Below are 17,655 nucleotides of genomic sequence, written 5' to 3'. Positions count from 1 at the left end.
GGTAAGACATGGGAATCCATGGACCAGTGGCCTAGCTTCTCTCAAGCTAGTTAAAGACCTCTCTTAAACTCAAGGATTCCCATTTAATCCTTTGCCCAATAAACCTTGTATTAGACTTTCTTCCGAGTTAGAGAGGAGATTAGTTCTACTGAACTTTCAAAGTATCACCCTTTGAGTGAAACAGGAAGAGCAACAGAAAGCGGAATAGAAACAAGCTAAAATAATTCTGAGTATCAGAAGTAGAGCAACAAATAAGATTCTAGTGCAGTTAGTAGAGGTGGCTACATATAAACTTTCTGTAAGCCATGTATTTTTTTCTGAATCTAACAGTATCATGACTGAACATCGAGGGATGGGGAAGAATATCTTCACACCTGACATAACATCAACTGAGCATACGGCAGTTCCCAATCTCTTTGACAACCCTGAACTGCCCATCTGGTAATTTTATATTCTAGTGATGTGGCTGTCCAAAGTCAGCACAGAATTTGACCAAAAACCCAATCGCTGTTGCCGCTTTGTACTGTTTATCCCTCCGGGGACATACTAAGTGGAAAATATTTCAGTCCACCTGGGTGCCAGATGACAACTTAGTAAAATCCTGCAAGCCCAGAGGGCAACAGACATATTTGAGGCAGGAAACAGTTGAGGTCTGAGCAAGCTAGCTCCAATATCAGTGTTATTGATCTGCTCCAAGCCTATTGGTATGGAAAAGTAGCCTTCTTGTCTATAGAAAGTTAATCTCCCTGTCATTTTCACAAAAATATATGGGAAACTACATCAGATAGTGGTATGGCAAACAAATGTCTGGTTATAATGAGAAAAAGGAAAAGCATGCCTTTTAATTGTCCAAAGACATATCACTATGGCCCCAGACAAAGCTAAGGATTTCACTTTCCAGTATTGTCAATGATATCTTTGGACTTCATTTCTTCTACAAACTCTATTTAAGAGTAACGTCAGACTTCTTGAAAAGAAATTTTGTACTGTATGGGAAACATGTAAATATAAATTACTACATCAATAGCAAATTTCTCAACATGATTTAGTAAATTAACAAATCTGAGCAATTTGAAAAAATACAGTATTTTAATATTCTGGAATATGATCCCTTATAAAACCTTCTCAGCTCTTCACTTCTCCATTCTCTGGGAATTTACTCCTAGAGTGATATGTTCAATTTATGACTTTTCCTTGCTATCCAAAATGTACCCGAGTCAAGACTTACTCGCCCTTTAAAATATTCCACTGCTACCTCAAATCCAAACAGGTAAAAGAGTTATTGAACAGTGTGATCCAAAAGTAAATTATACTGTTTTTTAGTTCTTATGCATATTATTGTCCTCTACATTTGTAGAGTGATTATTTTGGGATTTTTTGTTTTTGTTTTTAAATCTCATGCGGGTATTCCCTGGTGTTACCAGTAACAAAGGGATTATTCACAATATTGAATTATCACTATTCCTCAGCGAGATTAACAAGCACAGATGTGGAATTAAATTTCAGTGTGACTACATGCATGGAATCATATGAAGACAGAATGAAATAAAAAAAAAGCTATTCACAAAAACAAAATTCCTGGGTCTACACAGTCAATGTTGAACCCCATTCCAGTTTAGGAAACAAACAAGGTGGGACCTACAGATAGTAATATCCAAACAATACTAGTTTTTATCCAAAGTAGACATTTGATGTAAACAATCAGAAAATTCAGTTTTACAGGAATGACTCAAGCGTGTTTAAGTAGTTTACAAAGTTTATCATCTTATCACATCTTAATATTAATAGATAGATAGAAAATCCACAAAAAGCTACTTGAGCTTCATCAGAGTTCAGTACTGAAAACAGGTGCCCAGGTGTGAATATCAGAAAGGGTTTGACTATGGACTTTACTACCATTCACAAAAACTGAAAGAGTACAACTTTCAGTTAGGAACTCATACGGGAAACTTTTTTAAAAAAAGGTCATTTCCTTGTTTAATATATTTGTTGTATGTATGATACCAATTTTCCAATAAAAACTTGCCATCAAGTTTGTTTACTGTTAATAAGAACTTCCTATCTCCATCACATGACTATAAGTGAAACGGTTAATGGTTTATTACAAACCCCATTCAAGGCTCTAAAAGATTACATCCTCTAGCCAAGAAGGGGTGAATGTTTTACAAGAAGGGTTAGCTGTATAGTAAAGCAATACACTTCCAAATATCCCAGTTTTGGTCAGGTATGAAGGATCCTATAAGGCTTTCAAGGTAGAAGCACATAAGCAGGAACCGCAAACAAGGTGAATTAAAAAAAAATTACTAAAAATTGTTTAAATGCAACTACATTTTTCTTTTTAAAAATAAACCTATTCCAAATTATGGCAATCTATATTAAAACCTAATCTATTGAAGTAATTTAAATAAAATAAAAATATTAAGCAGTACCATGCTTGCTGCCAAAGTTTTAAAGAAAGTCAAATCACTGAATTGGTATAAATCACCAGCTAAGCACCTAGAAAAGAGTTTGTTGAAGACTATACCATCGTTTGACTGCAATCGTTTCTTCTTCAGGAGCGAAGAGAACATTCCTCATTTCAGTTTATTCAGGTAGTTCAGTTCAATGACTAGTGTGATGCTGCACTCCATAATGTTTTATGGAAATACGATTCTGAGTGTAAATATGATGCAATTTGATTATGCCTCATGCAAAAGGTCTCTTGTAAGGTATCATTACAAAGCTTATAATCTACTGAAACTGATCATCCTATTTGTATGTATGTATCATTCTTGTATCTGAAGCTAGAAATATAAAGTATAACTGAGGTTCTATTGTAATTATGCAAAGTGTGGGCCATTGATGATGGTTTAGAATCTTGATAGCTCCTATTGACTAGGACATTTGGTTGTAAATGGCTGTTTACTTGCACGCCTTCCTGTGTTCCTGTAAGCCAGCCCAGGAAGAATGGTGGAATCAATCTTAAACCTGGTGCTTTTCCTTCGGAATCTAGGGCTGGGATTCCAGAGAGAGAAGATTCCTGACTTGTGCCAAACCTATAAAAGGAGGTGAAAGAACAAAGAGGGTTCCCAGTTACAAGAAAGCCCCTACTTTTCACCCAAGACGCCTGCTGGAACCAACAAGGACTGTACTGAGGAAAGGATGGGCCCAGACTAGGAAGGAATCTGATCTGTGAAAAAAGCTTATTGGAACATCTCTGAGAGTGAGATTTATTAGTATTTGGTCTCTTAATGTATTAGGCTTCAACTTGCGTGTTTTGTTTGATTTTGCTTGGTAACTTACTTTGTTCTGTCTGTTATTACTTAAAACCACTTAAATCCTACTTTTAATACTTAATAAAATCATTTTTATTAACCCAGAGTACGTGATTAATACCTGAGGGAGCAAACAGCTGTGCATCTCTCTCTATCAGGCCATGTCTACATCTAAAATTTTGCAGCGCTGGTTGTTACAGCTGTATTAGTACAGCTGTATAGGGCCAGCGCTGCAGAGTGGCCACACTTACAGCAACCAGCGCTGCAAGTGGTGTTAGATGTGGCCACACTGCAGCGCTGTTGGGCGGCTTCAAGGGGTTTTGGGGAAGGCGAGAGCAAACCGGGGAAGGAGACCAGCTTCGCCGCGGTTTGCTCTCGCGTTCCGCGAACCACCCAGCAAACCGCAGGGAAGGAGACCTGCTTGCTCGGGGGTTCGGCGAACGCGAGAGCAAACCGGGGAAGGAGACCAGCTTCGCCGCGGTTTGCTCTCGCGTTCCGCGAACCACCCTGCAAACCGCAGGGAAGGAGACCTGCTTGCTCGGGGGTTCGGCGAACGCGAGAGCAAACCGGGGAAGGAAACCAGCTTCGCCGCGGTTTGCTCTTGCGTTCCGCGAACCACCCTGCAAACCGCAGGGAAGGAGACCTGCTTGCTCAGGGGTTCGGCGAACGCGAGAGCAAACCGGTGAAGGAGACCAGCTTCGCCGCGGTTTGCTCTCGCGTTCCCCGAACAAGCAGGTCTCCTTCCCTGCGGTTTGCAGGGTGGTTCGCGGAACGCGAGAGCAAACCGCGGCGAAGCTGGTCTCCTTCCCCGGTTTGCTCTCGCGTTCGCCGAACCCCCGAGCAAGCAGGTCTCCTTCCCTGCGGTTTGCAGGGTGGTTCGCGGAACGCGAGAGCAAACCGCGGCGAAGCTGGTTTCCTTCCCCGGTTTGCTCTCGCCTTCCCGGAACCACCCAGCAAACCTCAGGGAAGGAGACCTGCTTGCTCGGGGTTCGGGGAACGCGAGAGCAAGCCGGGGAAGGAGACCAGCTTGATTACCAGAGGCTTCCTCAGGTATGCTGGGATACCTGCTTATTCCACGGAGGTCAAGAAAAGCGCTGGTAAGTGACTATACTTGATTACCAGCGCTGGATCACCAGCGCTGGATCCTCTACACCCGAGACAAAACGGGAGTACGGCCAGCGCTGCAAACAGGGAGTTGCAGCGCTGGTGGTGCCCTGCAGATGTGTACACCTCCTAAGTTGCAGCGCTGTAACTCCCTCACCAGCGCTGCAACTTTCTGATGTAGACAAACCCTCAGTGTTACAGAGGGTGGACAATTTATGAGTTTACCTTGGATAAGCTTTATACAAAGTATAACAGATTTATTTGGGGTTTGGATCCCATTGGGAACTGGGTGCTGGAGGCAGGTAACCTGCTGGTCAGTTTTTGATTAAAGTCTGCAGTTTTGGATGCATGGACCAGGCCTGGGTCTGTGTTGCAGCAGGCTAGCGTGTCTGGCTCAACAAGGCAGGGTTCTGGAGTCCCAAGCTGGCAGGGAAAATGGGCTCAGAGGTAATTCCAGCACATCAGTGACAGTCCCAAGGGGGTCTTTGTGACTGAACCCATCACAACAAGTTTATTTAAGGTTAAGGAACTGACTGGAAGTTGAAAAAGAAGGAAAGCGTATTTTTCTCCTTAATCCAAATATAAATAAACTTAGTATGAAGTGAGATATACTAGTTCTAAAATCTTGAAAGAAATGATAACCAGAAACAATCAGTTCAGTTCACTAACTACAGATAATACAACCTTTGTTTAATAAACCAGTTTTAAACGCAAAACATGTTTTGATAAACTTACTTATGTATCCAGCACATTTAACGTAATCTTTAACTGTTTCAAAATGCTCATTTTCTGTATTTAATTAAATGTCAACTTAAAATCCAAATACAGCCGAACTGTACTAGTAAGAAAATAATGTAGCATACAAGAAATGAATCATCCATCATTTTCTCAATGAACGTAAAATTAAAAAAAAATCCAAACAACTATCTTGAACTATACAATGGCTCAAATAAATGTAAAGATACTGTGTATACTCCTGGTTAGCAAATAGTACCAGCTTTTGTGTATAGATTAGTTGTGAATGTTTTAATGGTTACTAACCAATGAGAATCAACCTCTCAAGGGAAAAAAGGTACAAATGCAAAGCAAGATTAAAATAAATTTAAATTTAGGTTTCCTGCTTGCTGATTTACATCATGATTAAGATTAGTGATTAAAGTCACTTTGATTTAAATCAATCCACTCTGATTCCCAGTAACTGCAGCCAGACCTAAAGAATAGCTCTGTGTGGCTCAGAAGCTTGTCTCTCTCAGCAAAGAAGCTGGTCCAATAAAAGGTATTGCCTCACCATTTTCTCTCTCCGAGTAACTGCATCGTGCAAGTATGGCCCCAAAGGGCACCACCCCGGATGAACTTGCCCCACCTTCAGCTTTAGACACACAGGATAAGTCTGTACCACAATAAAAAAACACTTGCAGCACAGAGTCTCAGAGCCCAGATCAACTCACTTGGGCTTGCAGGGCTCGGGCTGTGGAGGTATAAAACTGTAGCACAGACATTTGGGCTTGAGTTGGATCCAAAAGCTTATACTGATAGTTTTAGCCCTACAGTCTCAGCCAGCAGATGAGGGCCACCCACATGTATTTTATTGCATTTTAGATGTAACCCAAAGGGCCCAGTAGTTATGAAAGATAACCAGGATATAACTTGGGAATATTAAAAGTACTTGCTGTAAACAGGGATTCCATTTAATAGTCTGATCAACACCGATATACAATCTTTAACTCATTTCAAACATAAATGGCCTCCAATAAAAGCCCTGTGTGGATATAATGTTTGTATCTGCATCTGACCTGCAATCCACAAAAATAGTCCACGGATATGGATATCTATGGATTTGCAGGGCTCTAATGATAAAAGAATTGAAGAAACATATTACACTGATGTTTCCACTGGTATCCAGTAGATGACAAAGAAACAGAACTGAAATCAGAACACTGCCCCAACCAGAGGAGTCCAATAGAAAATAAGAAGAGTGCTCTCCTCCAATGGACCCTGAAGCAGAGTATATAAACTTGAGACCACTGTGTGGACCCCATAGTTGATGAACCCCCGAAGCTGCAGCAAAACTAGAAATGTTACTGGACACCTGGAGCAGCGGTGAGGTCCAAATCTCTCCCCTGCAAGAGTTACCAGGACTGAGAAGTAGTGGTGAGATTTAATTTTAGAAATTCTCTTTCATTTACTTATTTTAAACAACACAAGTTCTTGGTGAGTATACATGCAGTCCAATGAGACTCCAATGAATCATATTTTGACTGTTTTGTAACTAATGTTATATCCATTAATTCCCTTTTATAAGCCTAAGAAAATTGTTACAAGAATCACAAAACACAGCTTTAAGCAGTTATTCTTAATACTTAAAATTTCTCCCATTCACATCAAACAATTCTAACAGGGACTACATTCCTTAGAGTGCCTTAAAATAGCATTACTGCTCAGAGCAGTACTGGAAGGGTGATAAATGTATTAAAGATACTAAAGAACTGAAAAGCAAGCAGACATTTTGGTGATTTGTTACATGGTGTAACTACTGTACTTCAACCCTAGTCTAGGACTACTGCTCACAAGACTATTATATATTCAGTACATGCCTAGAACATTTGGTGTACCTAAACTTCAACTATAAACTGCTGAGTCTATAATTAAGTATAATATAACTGTTGACTGGTTAAGATCATCAAACACCCAATTTGAGAAATACTGTTCAAGACCTGATCTAAAAGGAACCTAGCATCGTTATGATCAGTATGCTAATACTTCTTCAGTCTGCAAAGAGGGGTCTACCCTAATTAAATTAGATTCAAATATTGACCAATACTTATCAAACTGGCAAATTCAACTTCTTAGATTTCAGCTTTAAAAATATTTAGCTATAAATTAAATAAATTCATAAAATTGATGTCCATTCATGCTTACTTCGAGCACTTGAACGTAGAAAGTGCTAGAATTTAGGTTGCCTGTGCAACCTTAAATTTGCCCCCTTATGCACATGCATTATGACAGTCTTTACAGGATCAATACCCCTACTCCCCACCCCCACCCCAGAACCTAGATCTTCCTACAAGATGCTTCTTCCCATGCAAGGACTGTAACCTGATTGACCTCAAATTGCTGATTTTTCTTAATTATTAAAAGTTACAAGTGAAATAAATTTCAATAGCGTGTTAGTCTTCTGAGTTTCTTTCAGAATCTGAGCTATGAGAGGTGCTAAGCACATGTTACTAAAATGCTCAGGACTCATGTTCTTCATGGCTGGTGAAGGCTATCAGGATATTATTTAAACATCCTTGATTAAGGACATCCTTGACTATGATGAAAGCCAGCTACCTGGTTTAATAATCACATACGTGGATACTGCACAAGAAAGTCACTTGATGCTGACAATCTGGCCAATTATCACCTTGTATCTAGTCTTCCACTCTTAATGTTACTGAAAAGGATGTGTCAAAACTATTCTCAAACATCACCAACCTTGTCAGTTTGAGAACAGACATGGGGGCATAGACAATGAATTGGATACATTTTATGACGACAGATGAAGATCAGGTGTCCATGCTGATACTGTATCAAAGACAGTGAGTTGATCAAATTTATTGATTCATCTGCAGTTCTAGCAGGACTGTACAGGGCTACCCTTCAGTAGCTCTGTTCTTTTTTGCCAAGCACTCAAAAGGTAGTGACATGTAAGTGCTTCTCTCCAAGGATTCTCATGTGGGGTTCTGCAGGGTTCCATGTTGTCTACTCTGTGCATGAAGCTATTGGGAGTGTTAGCAAGGAGACCTGGAATGTGGCATGTTCATAAATATCTCCATCACATTCAAAGCAGTCAATTACCTTTGGTCTCTGCTTAGTTGAGGGCTAGCTGACCAATACCAGATCCAGAAAAGATCACAGTGAGATTGACTGGTTTAGAAGTACTAGAAAATTAGAGAAGGTCTTCTCCTTTCATTGTGGACATCCACTCCTTGTTGTAAGTGCTGCAGTTCTGCAGTCCAGATAGAGTACCAGCTGCAACTAGACAAGTGGCAGCAAAGGCCAACACTAACCTTTGTATTACTAGAAAGTTGAAACATTTTATTTTGGATATGGATCATGCTATTTTATGCCTTTTGGTGCTGTGTGCTCTACATGAGTTAGAACAGATCTTAAGCCCTTCCTGAAACTGAAGTTGGTGCAGAATTCAGCTAAATTGTTACTATGTGCATATTATATTGCTATGATATACATCAGTCACCTATCGGTTTCTGGTTGGTATTTAAGATATTGGCTTTGACCTATAATAAAGAACTTAGCTACAGAAAGAAGAGGCACTTGACCCGCAGTCCTTTTGCTGTGGAGGGGGGGGCGGAGAATGTCTCCAGCAGGGCATTATCTATGAGGGCCTTTCAACTATGGAACCTGCTTTGACCTGAATTAAGTCAAACCTGTTGACCTTAGGACATGCTTGGAAGCCCATATGGGCACTATTGTGGCAACTGGGCCTACAAATTTATCCTAATTGTGGGTTTTAACTGTAAAAAATGAGTACATTCATAAAATGCCACAATAACCTATAACAGCTAATGTGGATTAGACCAGGTACAAGAAAACCAGACAAACTGAAAAAAGGTAACACTGATATATTCCAAGGACTGTTGAAATTATGCATGTTAAAAACAAATGCTATGGAGCCAGAAGTTAATAAAATAAAACTGATGTCAGATAGTAGGCGCAATAGGTGGACAAAAATTATGAGGGGATGGTCTATTACAATCACCACATTATTTTGGGGGCCTTAAAAGAAAGATTTTGTGGGTCAAATACAAAAGAATAAAAACCAACAGCAGAGGGGAAGGACAGACAGACTACTGGAACAAGCTTCGCTATCATGGCCAACACCATCACCATTTCCAGAGACCTCGGGCCTTCATCAACCTGATCTTGAGAAATATCCTGAACAGACCAGGCCAGAGAGAGGGAGCCAGATAACATCACCATCCTGATCACCTCCAGCTGAATCATAACCACCAACTGGGATGAAAAGACTGCAACAGCTCCAGCTCATACCAACTAATTTCTTTTCTTTTCCCAAAAAGGACAGTTACCATCATTTAAAAGACTGTCAACAAGGTTTCCCCGTCCCCCTTTTAAAAAACTCTCTCCAGCTAAAAGAAAGGGAACAAGGGATGTTATTAAAATGAAAGCATTATTTAACACTTGACATTTCAAAGGCTTTACCTATTTTTCCTTCTTTTCTAACATCTTTTTATTAAAGATACAATGATGTGTATGCCATGGTACTGAGCAGGCTGTGGTTAAACTGGGTTTGGTATATAATGTTAATTGTTGGACAGTGACAGGGTTGCGTTATTATCTTTAGCTTATATATTCTATCTCCACCTGGGCTTTGGAGGTATTTACATTTTTGTCAGGGCTTTTCTGGTTAGTATTAAGTGTTCTGTAGTCCATTCCTATACTCATTTGTAGGGCTTTGCTTGATGCTCCCTTACTGCTGCATTCATGTCCTACTCTGAGTTTGCCATCCACAACCAACAGATTTAAGAAAAAAGTGAACGATTTGACTGAATGTTTGAGTGCCTTTGTTTTTCTCGTATTATAACCAAGTTTACATGTACTTCTCCACATCATACCAGTTGTTGCTGGACCTGTCATTATGCACTATGATCAATGCTGTGTGCTACGGAAAACTGTTTTACATTGGCACAGTACAATTACATTTTAACATCAAAAGCCACAAAACACCACATTAGAATCCAGCATGATTACACAATAGCAAAAAGGTTTCTCAACCCCCACTCCCTTAGAAAACTGGGATGGTACAGATGTAACTGAGTGTACTACTGAACACAAGAAAAACTTGGCTTACATTACAGACCACAAAGTGTTGAAACTTGGGGCCGAATGTAAGAATTATGTGGCATTAAGAAAGCAGACAGTATCTTGTATGATATTTAGTTCTGTTTGTCCTGGGAATGAAGAGGGAGATACATCGAGCAGAAATTCAAAAGAATTGAAAATATAATTTAAAATTAAGCAAGTAATTTCATTTGCATTTTTTGTCCTTTATCCTTGACTTTTTTAAATTTAAAAAATCCTGCCATCCCTTTCCACCTACTTCCCACCCTCCTCTACCCTATTCCTTCTTTCTGCTGCTCTTTTTTTTATTAAATTTACTTTCAAATCATGCCCTTTTCTTCAGTCTTTCCAATTTATTTTTGGAGAAGCTGTCTGCCAAGATACCTTCTCTCTCAAGAAGCCCCTTATGAGACTTTACTTCCTCCCTCTGTTCAAGTGTTGACATTGCTCCCTCTGGAGCCTGTCAACAATATTCTTTCAGTCAACTAAAGGGAAGTTAAGGAGAGCAATATAAGACTTTGTCTATACTGCATTTTCACATTAAAACTTGTGTCGATCAGGGATATGAAAAAGACACTCCTTTGAACAACAAAAGTTTTAAGGACGAAAAGTGTCAGTGTGGACAGCATTTCATTGGCAGGAGCTGCTCTCCTGTTGATGAAGCTACTGCCTCTCATTCAGGGTGGTTTTATTTTGTAGCCGGGAAAGCTCCCTCCCAGAGATAAAGAGCGGCTACACACTTACATTGTAAGGTACACAGTGTAGCCATAGCCTAAAATAATGCAGAATAGCGATAACTCTCACACCTGCCAACTTTGGCTGTTTTCCCCAGGGTAGACATGCCCGACCATCGCCCCTCTTGAAAAAAAGAACTCTAACTTGGTTTAAACCAGGTGGATCAACACATATGACAAGGTTCTGGAGGCTGGTACTGTTCTTCTAACTGGCTTAGAAGTTTAAATATACCAGTTAAAGTAGATCCAGCCACCAGTGCCTTAGAATTTTATTGTTTTTTGTTAATTTGCATCACACTGAGACAACCTTAGCAATCAAGATCCAAGTTCTCTCCCATTCTAAGACCTAATAGTTTATGCTCCAAACAATTGTAATAAATGGGTGGAAGCAATGTTCCACACAAGTCAGTGAACTTGTTTTAGTTTTGTCTTGTGTCCTCACTAGCACTGTCATAATTCAATCCAAGGCCCTCTTTGTACCCATGCCTATCACACGGGAGGAAGCATAGCTACTAGTTGCACTCCACAGTAGCCTGAGCCACTGAGCCTCCTTTGTTCACTAACCAAGAATCCCCCACCAGCCATGCCCACCAGTTGAATGCCACCTAGAAATGTTGCCCATTTCCAACCTTCCCATTTCACTACTCAGTTAGTGAGCCAACTCTAGTCTGCTGGCTGAGCATTCCAGTGTCACAAACTACCTGCTGATCTCTCCTATAGCTGATTAAACTAGATGGTTTGCCAAATGAGGATACAAACTGCAGCACTTTTAGGGGGGAAACAACATGGGTGATGTTCTAGGCCAGCCTGGAGACGATGTCCATCTCAGCCATCAGAGTACAGAAGCTTTGATAAGTATAGTGCAAAAGATAATAATAAAATGTTTGCACCAGTACTTCCATTCATCCATCCAATGATTAAGCCTGGAATAACAAAAAGACTCAACAACTTTATCTAAATCCTTTACTAAACCAACAGGAGTACTTCTGTGTGGATACAAGGCTTATTTCAAAAGAGAGGGGGAAGTAAGAGTTACCTAGCCTGGCAAAATTCTTCAGTATATTCAAGGCTGTATATTGCTCTGCCACAAAGCTAACTCTCATCCTTCACTTCTTCTGAATAGTCATACTTAAATTCCCTACGTATGCCTTCCACTTCCTCATTCTGTTTGGGTTCCTTTCTGCCCAGGCAGAATCACTTCTACCCTACTGCACATAGGACCATCTCCAACAGAATAGTAGTGATCTTATTCCACGGGGCCTTCCTACAATGGAATTTTAAGAATTTGAGTGGGTAAAGCAGGAGTCGGCAACCTTTCAGAAGTGGTGTGCCGAGTCTTTCATTTATTCACTCTAATTTAAGGTTTCACGTGCCGGTAATACATTTTAACATTTTTAGAAGGTCTTTCTCTATAAGTCTATAAATATTGCTGCATGTAAAGTAAACAAGTTCTTTTAAAAAATGTTTAAGAAGCTTCATTTAAAATTAAATTAAAATGCATATCTTATTACTTTAGTGCAGTGGTTCTTAACCTGGGGTGCACGCACCCCCTGGGGGAGGGCCGGTGCAAGGATATTTTGTGCCCCAGGCAAAACTTCCACTTTGTGCCCCACCCCCCGCACATCGGTTCACTGAGGGGCAAATCCCAATGAGCCTTTATAGACCCCAGGGGCCAGCCATGCCTAAGGGCTGCTCCCCAAACCAGATTCCCCCCTCCCTACCCTCTGAACTACCCTGGAGGGTGCACAGCCCCACCACAAGCCCTTCCCACCCCACCCAGGTGGCCCCCGTCCCGAGTCCACTCACTGGCTTTGCCGGGCTTGGGCCGCTGCAGCAGCAGAAGCCGCCTTCTGGAGGCACCGGAGAGCCAGAGCGTCCCTCTTGCAGCAGCATTGTGCCTCAGCTGTGGAGGAGCCGGTGCTGTGAAGGGGGCCAGCAGCCCTGCAAAGGCGCTAGTGCAGAGCACCTGCACCCCCCTGCCCTGGCTGCAGCCCGGGCGCCAGCTCCCATGCACTCCCTGGCTCCCCCCTCACCTAGGGTTACCGTATTTCAACAATCAAAAAAAGAGGGGACAGCCATACCCTAGCCCTGCCCCCATCCACTCCCTCCCACTTCCCACCCCGATTGCCCGTCAGAACACCCAATCCCCCGCTGCTCCTTGTCCCGACTGCCTCCTCCTGAGAACCCCCCCCACCCTAACTGCCCCCCCCCAGGACCTTACCCCCTACCTGTCCCTGGACTGCTCCAACTCTTATCCACACTCCCGCACCCAAACTGACCCCCGGGGACTCCCATGCCCCATCCAACCACTCCCCACCCCAACAGGACCCCCAGAACTCCCAACCCATCCAACCCTCCCTGACTGCGCCCCGGGGCTCCCTGACTGCGCCCCGGGACTCCCCTTACCATGCCCATGCCGGTCAGATGCTGGCTCCATGTGGAAGCAAAACTCCACGTGGAGTGCTGAGGCAGTGGGTGGGGGGGAAGCTGCAGAAGGGGCAGCGGTGGCAGTTCTCACTTCCGGGAGCTGCAGAACCTGAGCGCGGTGAGGGGGGAGCCAGAGGCGCACCTGCCCGGGCTGTGGGGCGCGCCTACCGCCAGTCTGGGGTCCCAGCCGCTGGCCCCACTCAGTCTCCTGCCGGCCTGGGGTTCCATTCACTCAGCTGTGCGCTGACCGGGGCCGGCGGCCGGGACCCCAGTTGGCAGCCACGTGCCAGGCAAAATCGGCTCACGTGCCAAAGGTGGCACGCGTGCCATAGGTTGCGGATCCCTGGGGTAAAGCAAGAGGGGGAGATGACACAGAATTCTTAATGTCCCACCTAACCTCCAGCAAAGGCATATCTGAAGCCAATAGACACTATTCATTTTCAAAAAGAAAAGGAGAATGACTAGCCATAGACAACCAAGGAACAAAAGTTCAACAAATTAGAAATTTGCTGTTGCTTGTTATCGAATGGCCTATACGATAAAGCACAAGAACTCCATCTCTAGTAAAAATGAGTCAGCCAAAATAGAAGAGTCAAAATAAAAGACTGCAACTGCTGAACATAACAATGTTAAGCATAAAGGAAACATTAAGGAAGGCCTGAAAAATTTACGTGCCAATGGGAAGCTTTCACTGGCGCAAACGGGGGTCTAAGCCCAAAATTTCTGCAGAATTTAAGTATTCATTTTAAATAATGAAAATTTCTGATCTTTATAGTTAAACCAATAACCTTCCAAATATTAACTGTACATAAGCCAATGCAGTGTTGTCTCTCCAAGTATGCAGACAGATGCTCTAGTGCTGCTACACTTCAGCTAAACAACAGCAATGACAATATTGGCCTATGGATCCTTCTCACTTCTAAGCAGAAAATGGAAGTGTGTAGTTTAAGATATATTGAAGTTTAAGATATATAGCCAGCCCAGTGGCTGATGTGAAAGAGAACAGCACATCCAGGGTACAGACTCTTTAAAACCTACAGGCCATGAGTGGAGAGGAGCCTGAGCTGCTCAACAAGGTTTTGTTTCTGTACCTCACTGGTGAAGCCCACCCTGACCCTTGTCTTTCATGATTATTTGTAGTTTTCTGTCAGAGCATGAAAACTGTTACCAATCAGTTATTAACATGGTAGAAGACTGAACTCTTTACATGAAAAGAAAGGACATGACTGCAACATTGGAGGTAACGTGCAAAGATAACATTAGAACAACAACAAAGTGGAACAAAAGATGGTTTTGTTTAGGGCAACTGGAAGTATTTCAGAAGTGCTGATGGGAGTCACTAGGATTGAGATTAAGGGGAGAAAATGGAGCACTACTCAGTATTCTGAGTGAACCACCAGTAAAAAGCACTCTCTCATGCAGAGTGGGAATCTGCTACAGCAATATGAAGTTTACGCGATTCTGAGGGCTACACTATGCTAATAGTGGGAAAGCAATGGGCCACAGCAGACAGAAGTTTGATAAGCAGGGGGAAGAGAACCAAAGAGGCAGAATGTGTGTGGGGGGAGAGAGGAGAAGAAAACAGAATACCTCACAACAATCTGGTGGACACACCTAATAGGGAGGTGAGAAAGGCTTCACAGATGTAATGATTCCTTCTTTCTGTCACTAGCCAGTATGCTCTGTCAGAATCACTCAACACAGAAAATAAAGGTGGCTTCAAACTGAGGTGAAATACACCATTTTCAGAAAAAATCAAAATAAAATAAAACAGATCTCCCTCATGTTAGTTACTTTCCATTTCAAGATTGCTCCTAATGTTGGAGATGGCTAAAGTATCTTGTAGCATCAGCTTATATCTGACATTTTTCACAGGTGTTCAAATAGTGGTCCATGGAGAGCTCTCTTTTCACACAGTGCTGGCTCCTTTCAACAGCTTTTGCAGGTATCCTGGATGTTCAATAAAAAGAAGAACCTGGAGACCTACAAAAGCTACTAGAAACAAAGAAATCAAACTGACCTAGCATCTGACTACTTCTAGCAGAGAGGAGATAAATCAGCAAAAGATAATTACCTTTTTCAAATAAATTAAAAACTGACTGACAGTAATACAATAAAGAAATATGTAATATGAGGGAAGTATTCAGTGTAAGCAATTATCAGGATGAAAGATGGCCTGCAAGACACTAAGATGCAGGTCCATGCTATGAGTTTGAGAAACTCTGCTAGAATCATCTCTACCAAGACAGAAGAGAGCATATCCACCTCCCACAGCATCCTGAACATTTGTCAAGGCAGAATTCCCCCCACCCCAATGTGAGTAATTCCCAATCCTCGATGGTAGTTGCAACATCGTGAGGGGAGAGTTCCTCCCCTGCAGTGCTCAGAGCAGAAAGACCTAACAGTAACTAGATAGATGTTTAGTACCCTGTCGTAATAATCTTTTGCCCTTCTCCTGGATCTAAGAGACATGCCCAGCAGACCAGAATTGCCCCCGCTGTACTGTTGGGGCCCCAATACTCAGAAAGGGAGCGGGACCAGCCCAGGGCCCTAAAGACAGTCCTGGTAAGTCAGGAGAGCCCAGCACCAAGCTAGCCCTCAGCTCCTTGTGCAGGATTTAGCGCCACTACCCGGGGGGTGGGGGGCGGGGAGCCCCCAGGCACTGGCACCTCCCCACCCGCCCGTGTGCCCCAATGCTCCCTCCCGCCTCCCGGCCTCTGGGCGCGGCTGCAAACAACTCCCAGCCCGGCTCGATCCACGCCGCCACCGCCTGGCCCGTTACACCCCGCCCCCCACAGCGCGATCACCCCTGCAAGCGCCCGGCCCGGCCCCTGGCAACGTGAGGCCAGAGGAGACCAATTCTCTCTCGCGCGCGCACCGCTCTACCCAAGCGCGCAGCCCCCATCACGGCCCCGCCCGGCTCTTACCTTGGCCACATAGTCCTTCACCTCATCCAGGTCTCCATTTTTGAGGGCCCACATAAACTCCTTGTCGGACATAGCGGCCGCCTGACAGAGACACGGGAAGACGGGAGCGGCGAAGGCCCAGCACCCACACGGAGAGGGGCAGGGGGAGGGAGCCTTCTCTGGCCGGCTCTCGCTGTCCTGGGGGAGGGGACACGGGCGAGCGGCAGTTAGGGCGGTTACACTACAACGTTCGGGGCCTGCGGCGCTCGCTTTACGCCGGGAACAGAGAAGGGGGAGGGGAATCCGCCTAACCGAAGGGAAAAGCTGTTTTACACGCACCGTTTCCGCTTCCGGTTTTCATTCGGTCAGTTCGAGCCCGGCCCCCTCCACTCCGGCACAGAAAGGCCACTAAACTACGCATGCGCCTCCGGGCCACTCTGGCTTGTCTAACTGAGCATGCGCCTCCAGAGCCTGATTGAATGAGCGGCCGCCCTGCTGTGCCTGGAGTTAGGGTTCTCAGACTGCGCGGGCTTCTCGCGCACGGTCTTGCTTCCTCGTAACTCTCTCTTTCTCTTTCTCACACACACACCCCCCCCTCTCTCTCTGCCTCAGTGGTTTCCCCAGGAATTGAATGGGGCAGGGGTGTGAGGGCTGATGAGTGGTGAGACTGTGAGTGCACAGGTGGGCTATAAGGCACCATAGTCAAAACAAAAATGTTTCATGACCGTTTTATTAGATTTAACTCATGTTTTACAATCACAAATTAAAGTTGGCTACTCAACCCTTCTATGAAGCACTAGGTCTACAGTTTTCTTGTTAGAATTTTGCTAACGCTGTTACTGAACTTCTTGAATGCAATTTGTTCATCTTTGGTGGCTTCTTGTGTGTCCGGTACTTTCATTCCTTCAGTTGATATGCTCATTAGTTAATTCACATGATCAGGCAGAAGGAGACTTCTTTCAGAACACAAAATTCTATTCAATGATGAAAAAAATGCTCAACTCTAGCTGTTGTGACTGGGAGTAGCAGGAGATGAATTCCTACTTCTTTCATCCCAGGAAACAGAACACAAAGATCGGGTTGAGCCACTAGTGATGATAAAAAAGAAGTTGAAGTCAAATCTTCATTCATTCGACGTATGATACTCCACTCTGTGTTCAAATTCTCTATTCTGTCCTGAGCACATGGCAGCCCCATTGCTAGTAGTGCCTCACGCCACTCAATTGTCGGTGTTTTGTAAGACAGGCATCTGTAAAAGTTAGGTAGAGGTTGAGTAGATCTAGAAGTCATTGTTGTAGATTTTTAAGAATCCAGTCCGTGTGCTTTTTCAGTTGTCTTAACAGACACTTCTTGTCTTCTTCACTTAAGGAT

General features: G+C 43.3%; 1 protein-coding gene across 1 annotated transcript in view; it reads right to left on the bottom strand.

Annotated features, from left to right (window-relative positions):
• Positions 1 to 16,660, bottom strand: part of MTPN (myotrophin) — a 61,708-nt gene extending 45,048 nt beyond the window's left edge. The window contains exon 1 of the mRNA XM_050919101.1: positions 16,306 to 16,660. Coding sequence (XP_050775058.1) covers positions 16,306 to 16,377 — 72 coding nt within the window. The 5' untranslated portion in view covers positions 16,378 to 16,660. The remainder of the gene's footprint in view (positions 1 to 16,305) is intronic.
• Between the last annotated feature and the right edge of the window lie 995 nt (positions 16,661 to 17,655).

The sequence above is a fragment of the Gopherus flavomarginatus genome, chromosome 1, assembly GCF_025201925.1.
Source record: "Gopherus flavomarginatus isolate rGopFla2 chromosome 1, rGopFla2.mat.asm, whole genome shotgun sequence".
NCBI classification, from domain to species: Eukaryota; Metazoa; Chordata; order Testudines; family Testudinidae; genus Gopherus; species Gopherus flavomarginatus.
This window is presented reverse-complemented; position numbering and strand designations above follow the sequence as displayed.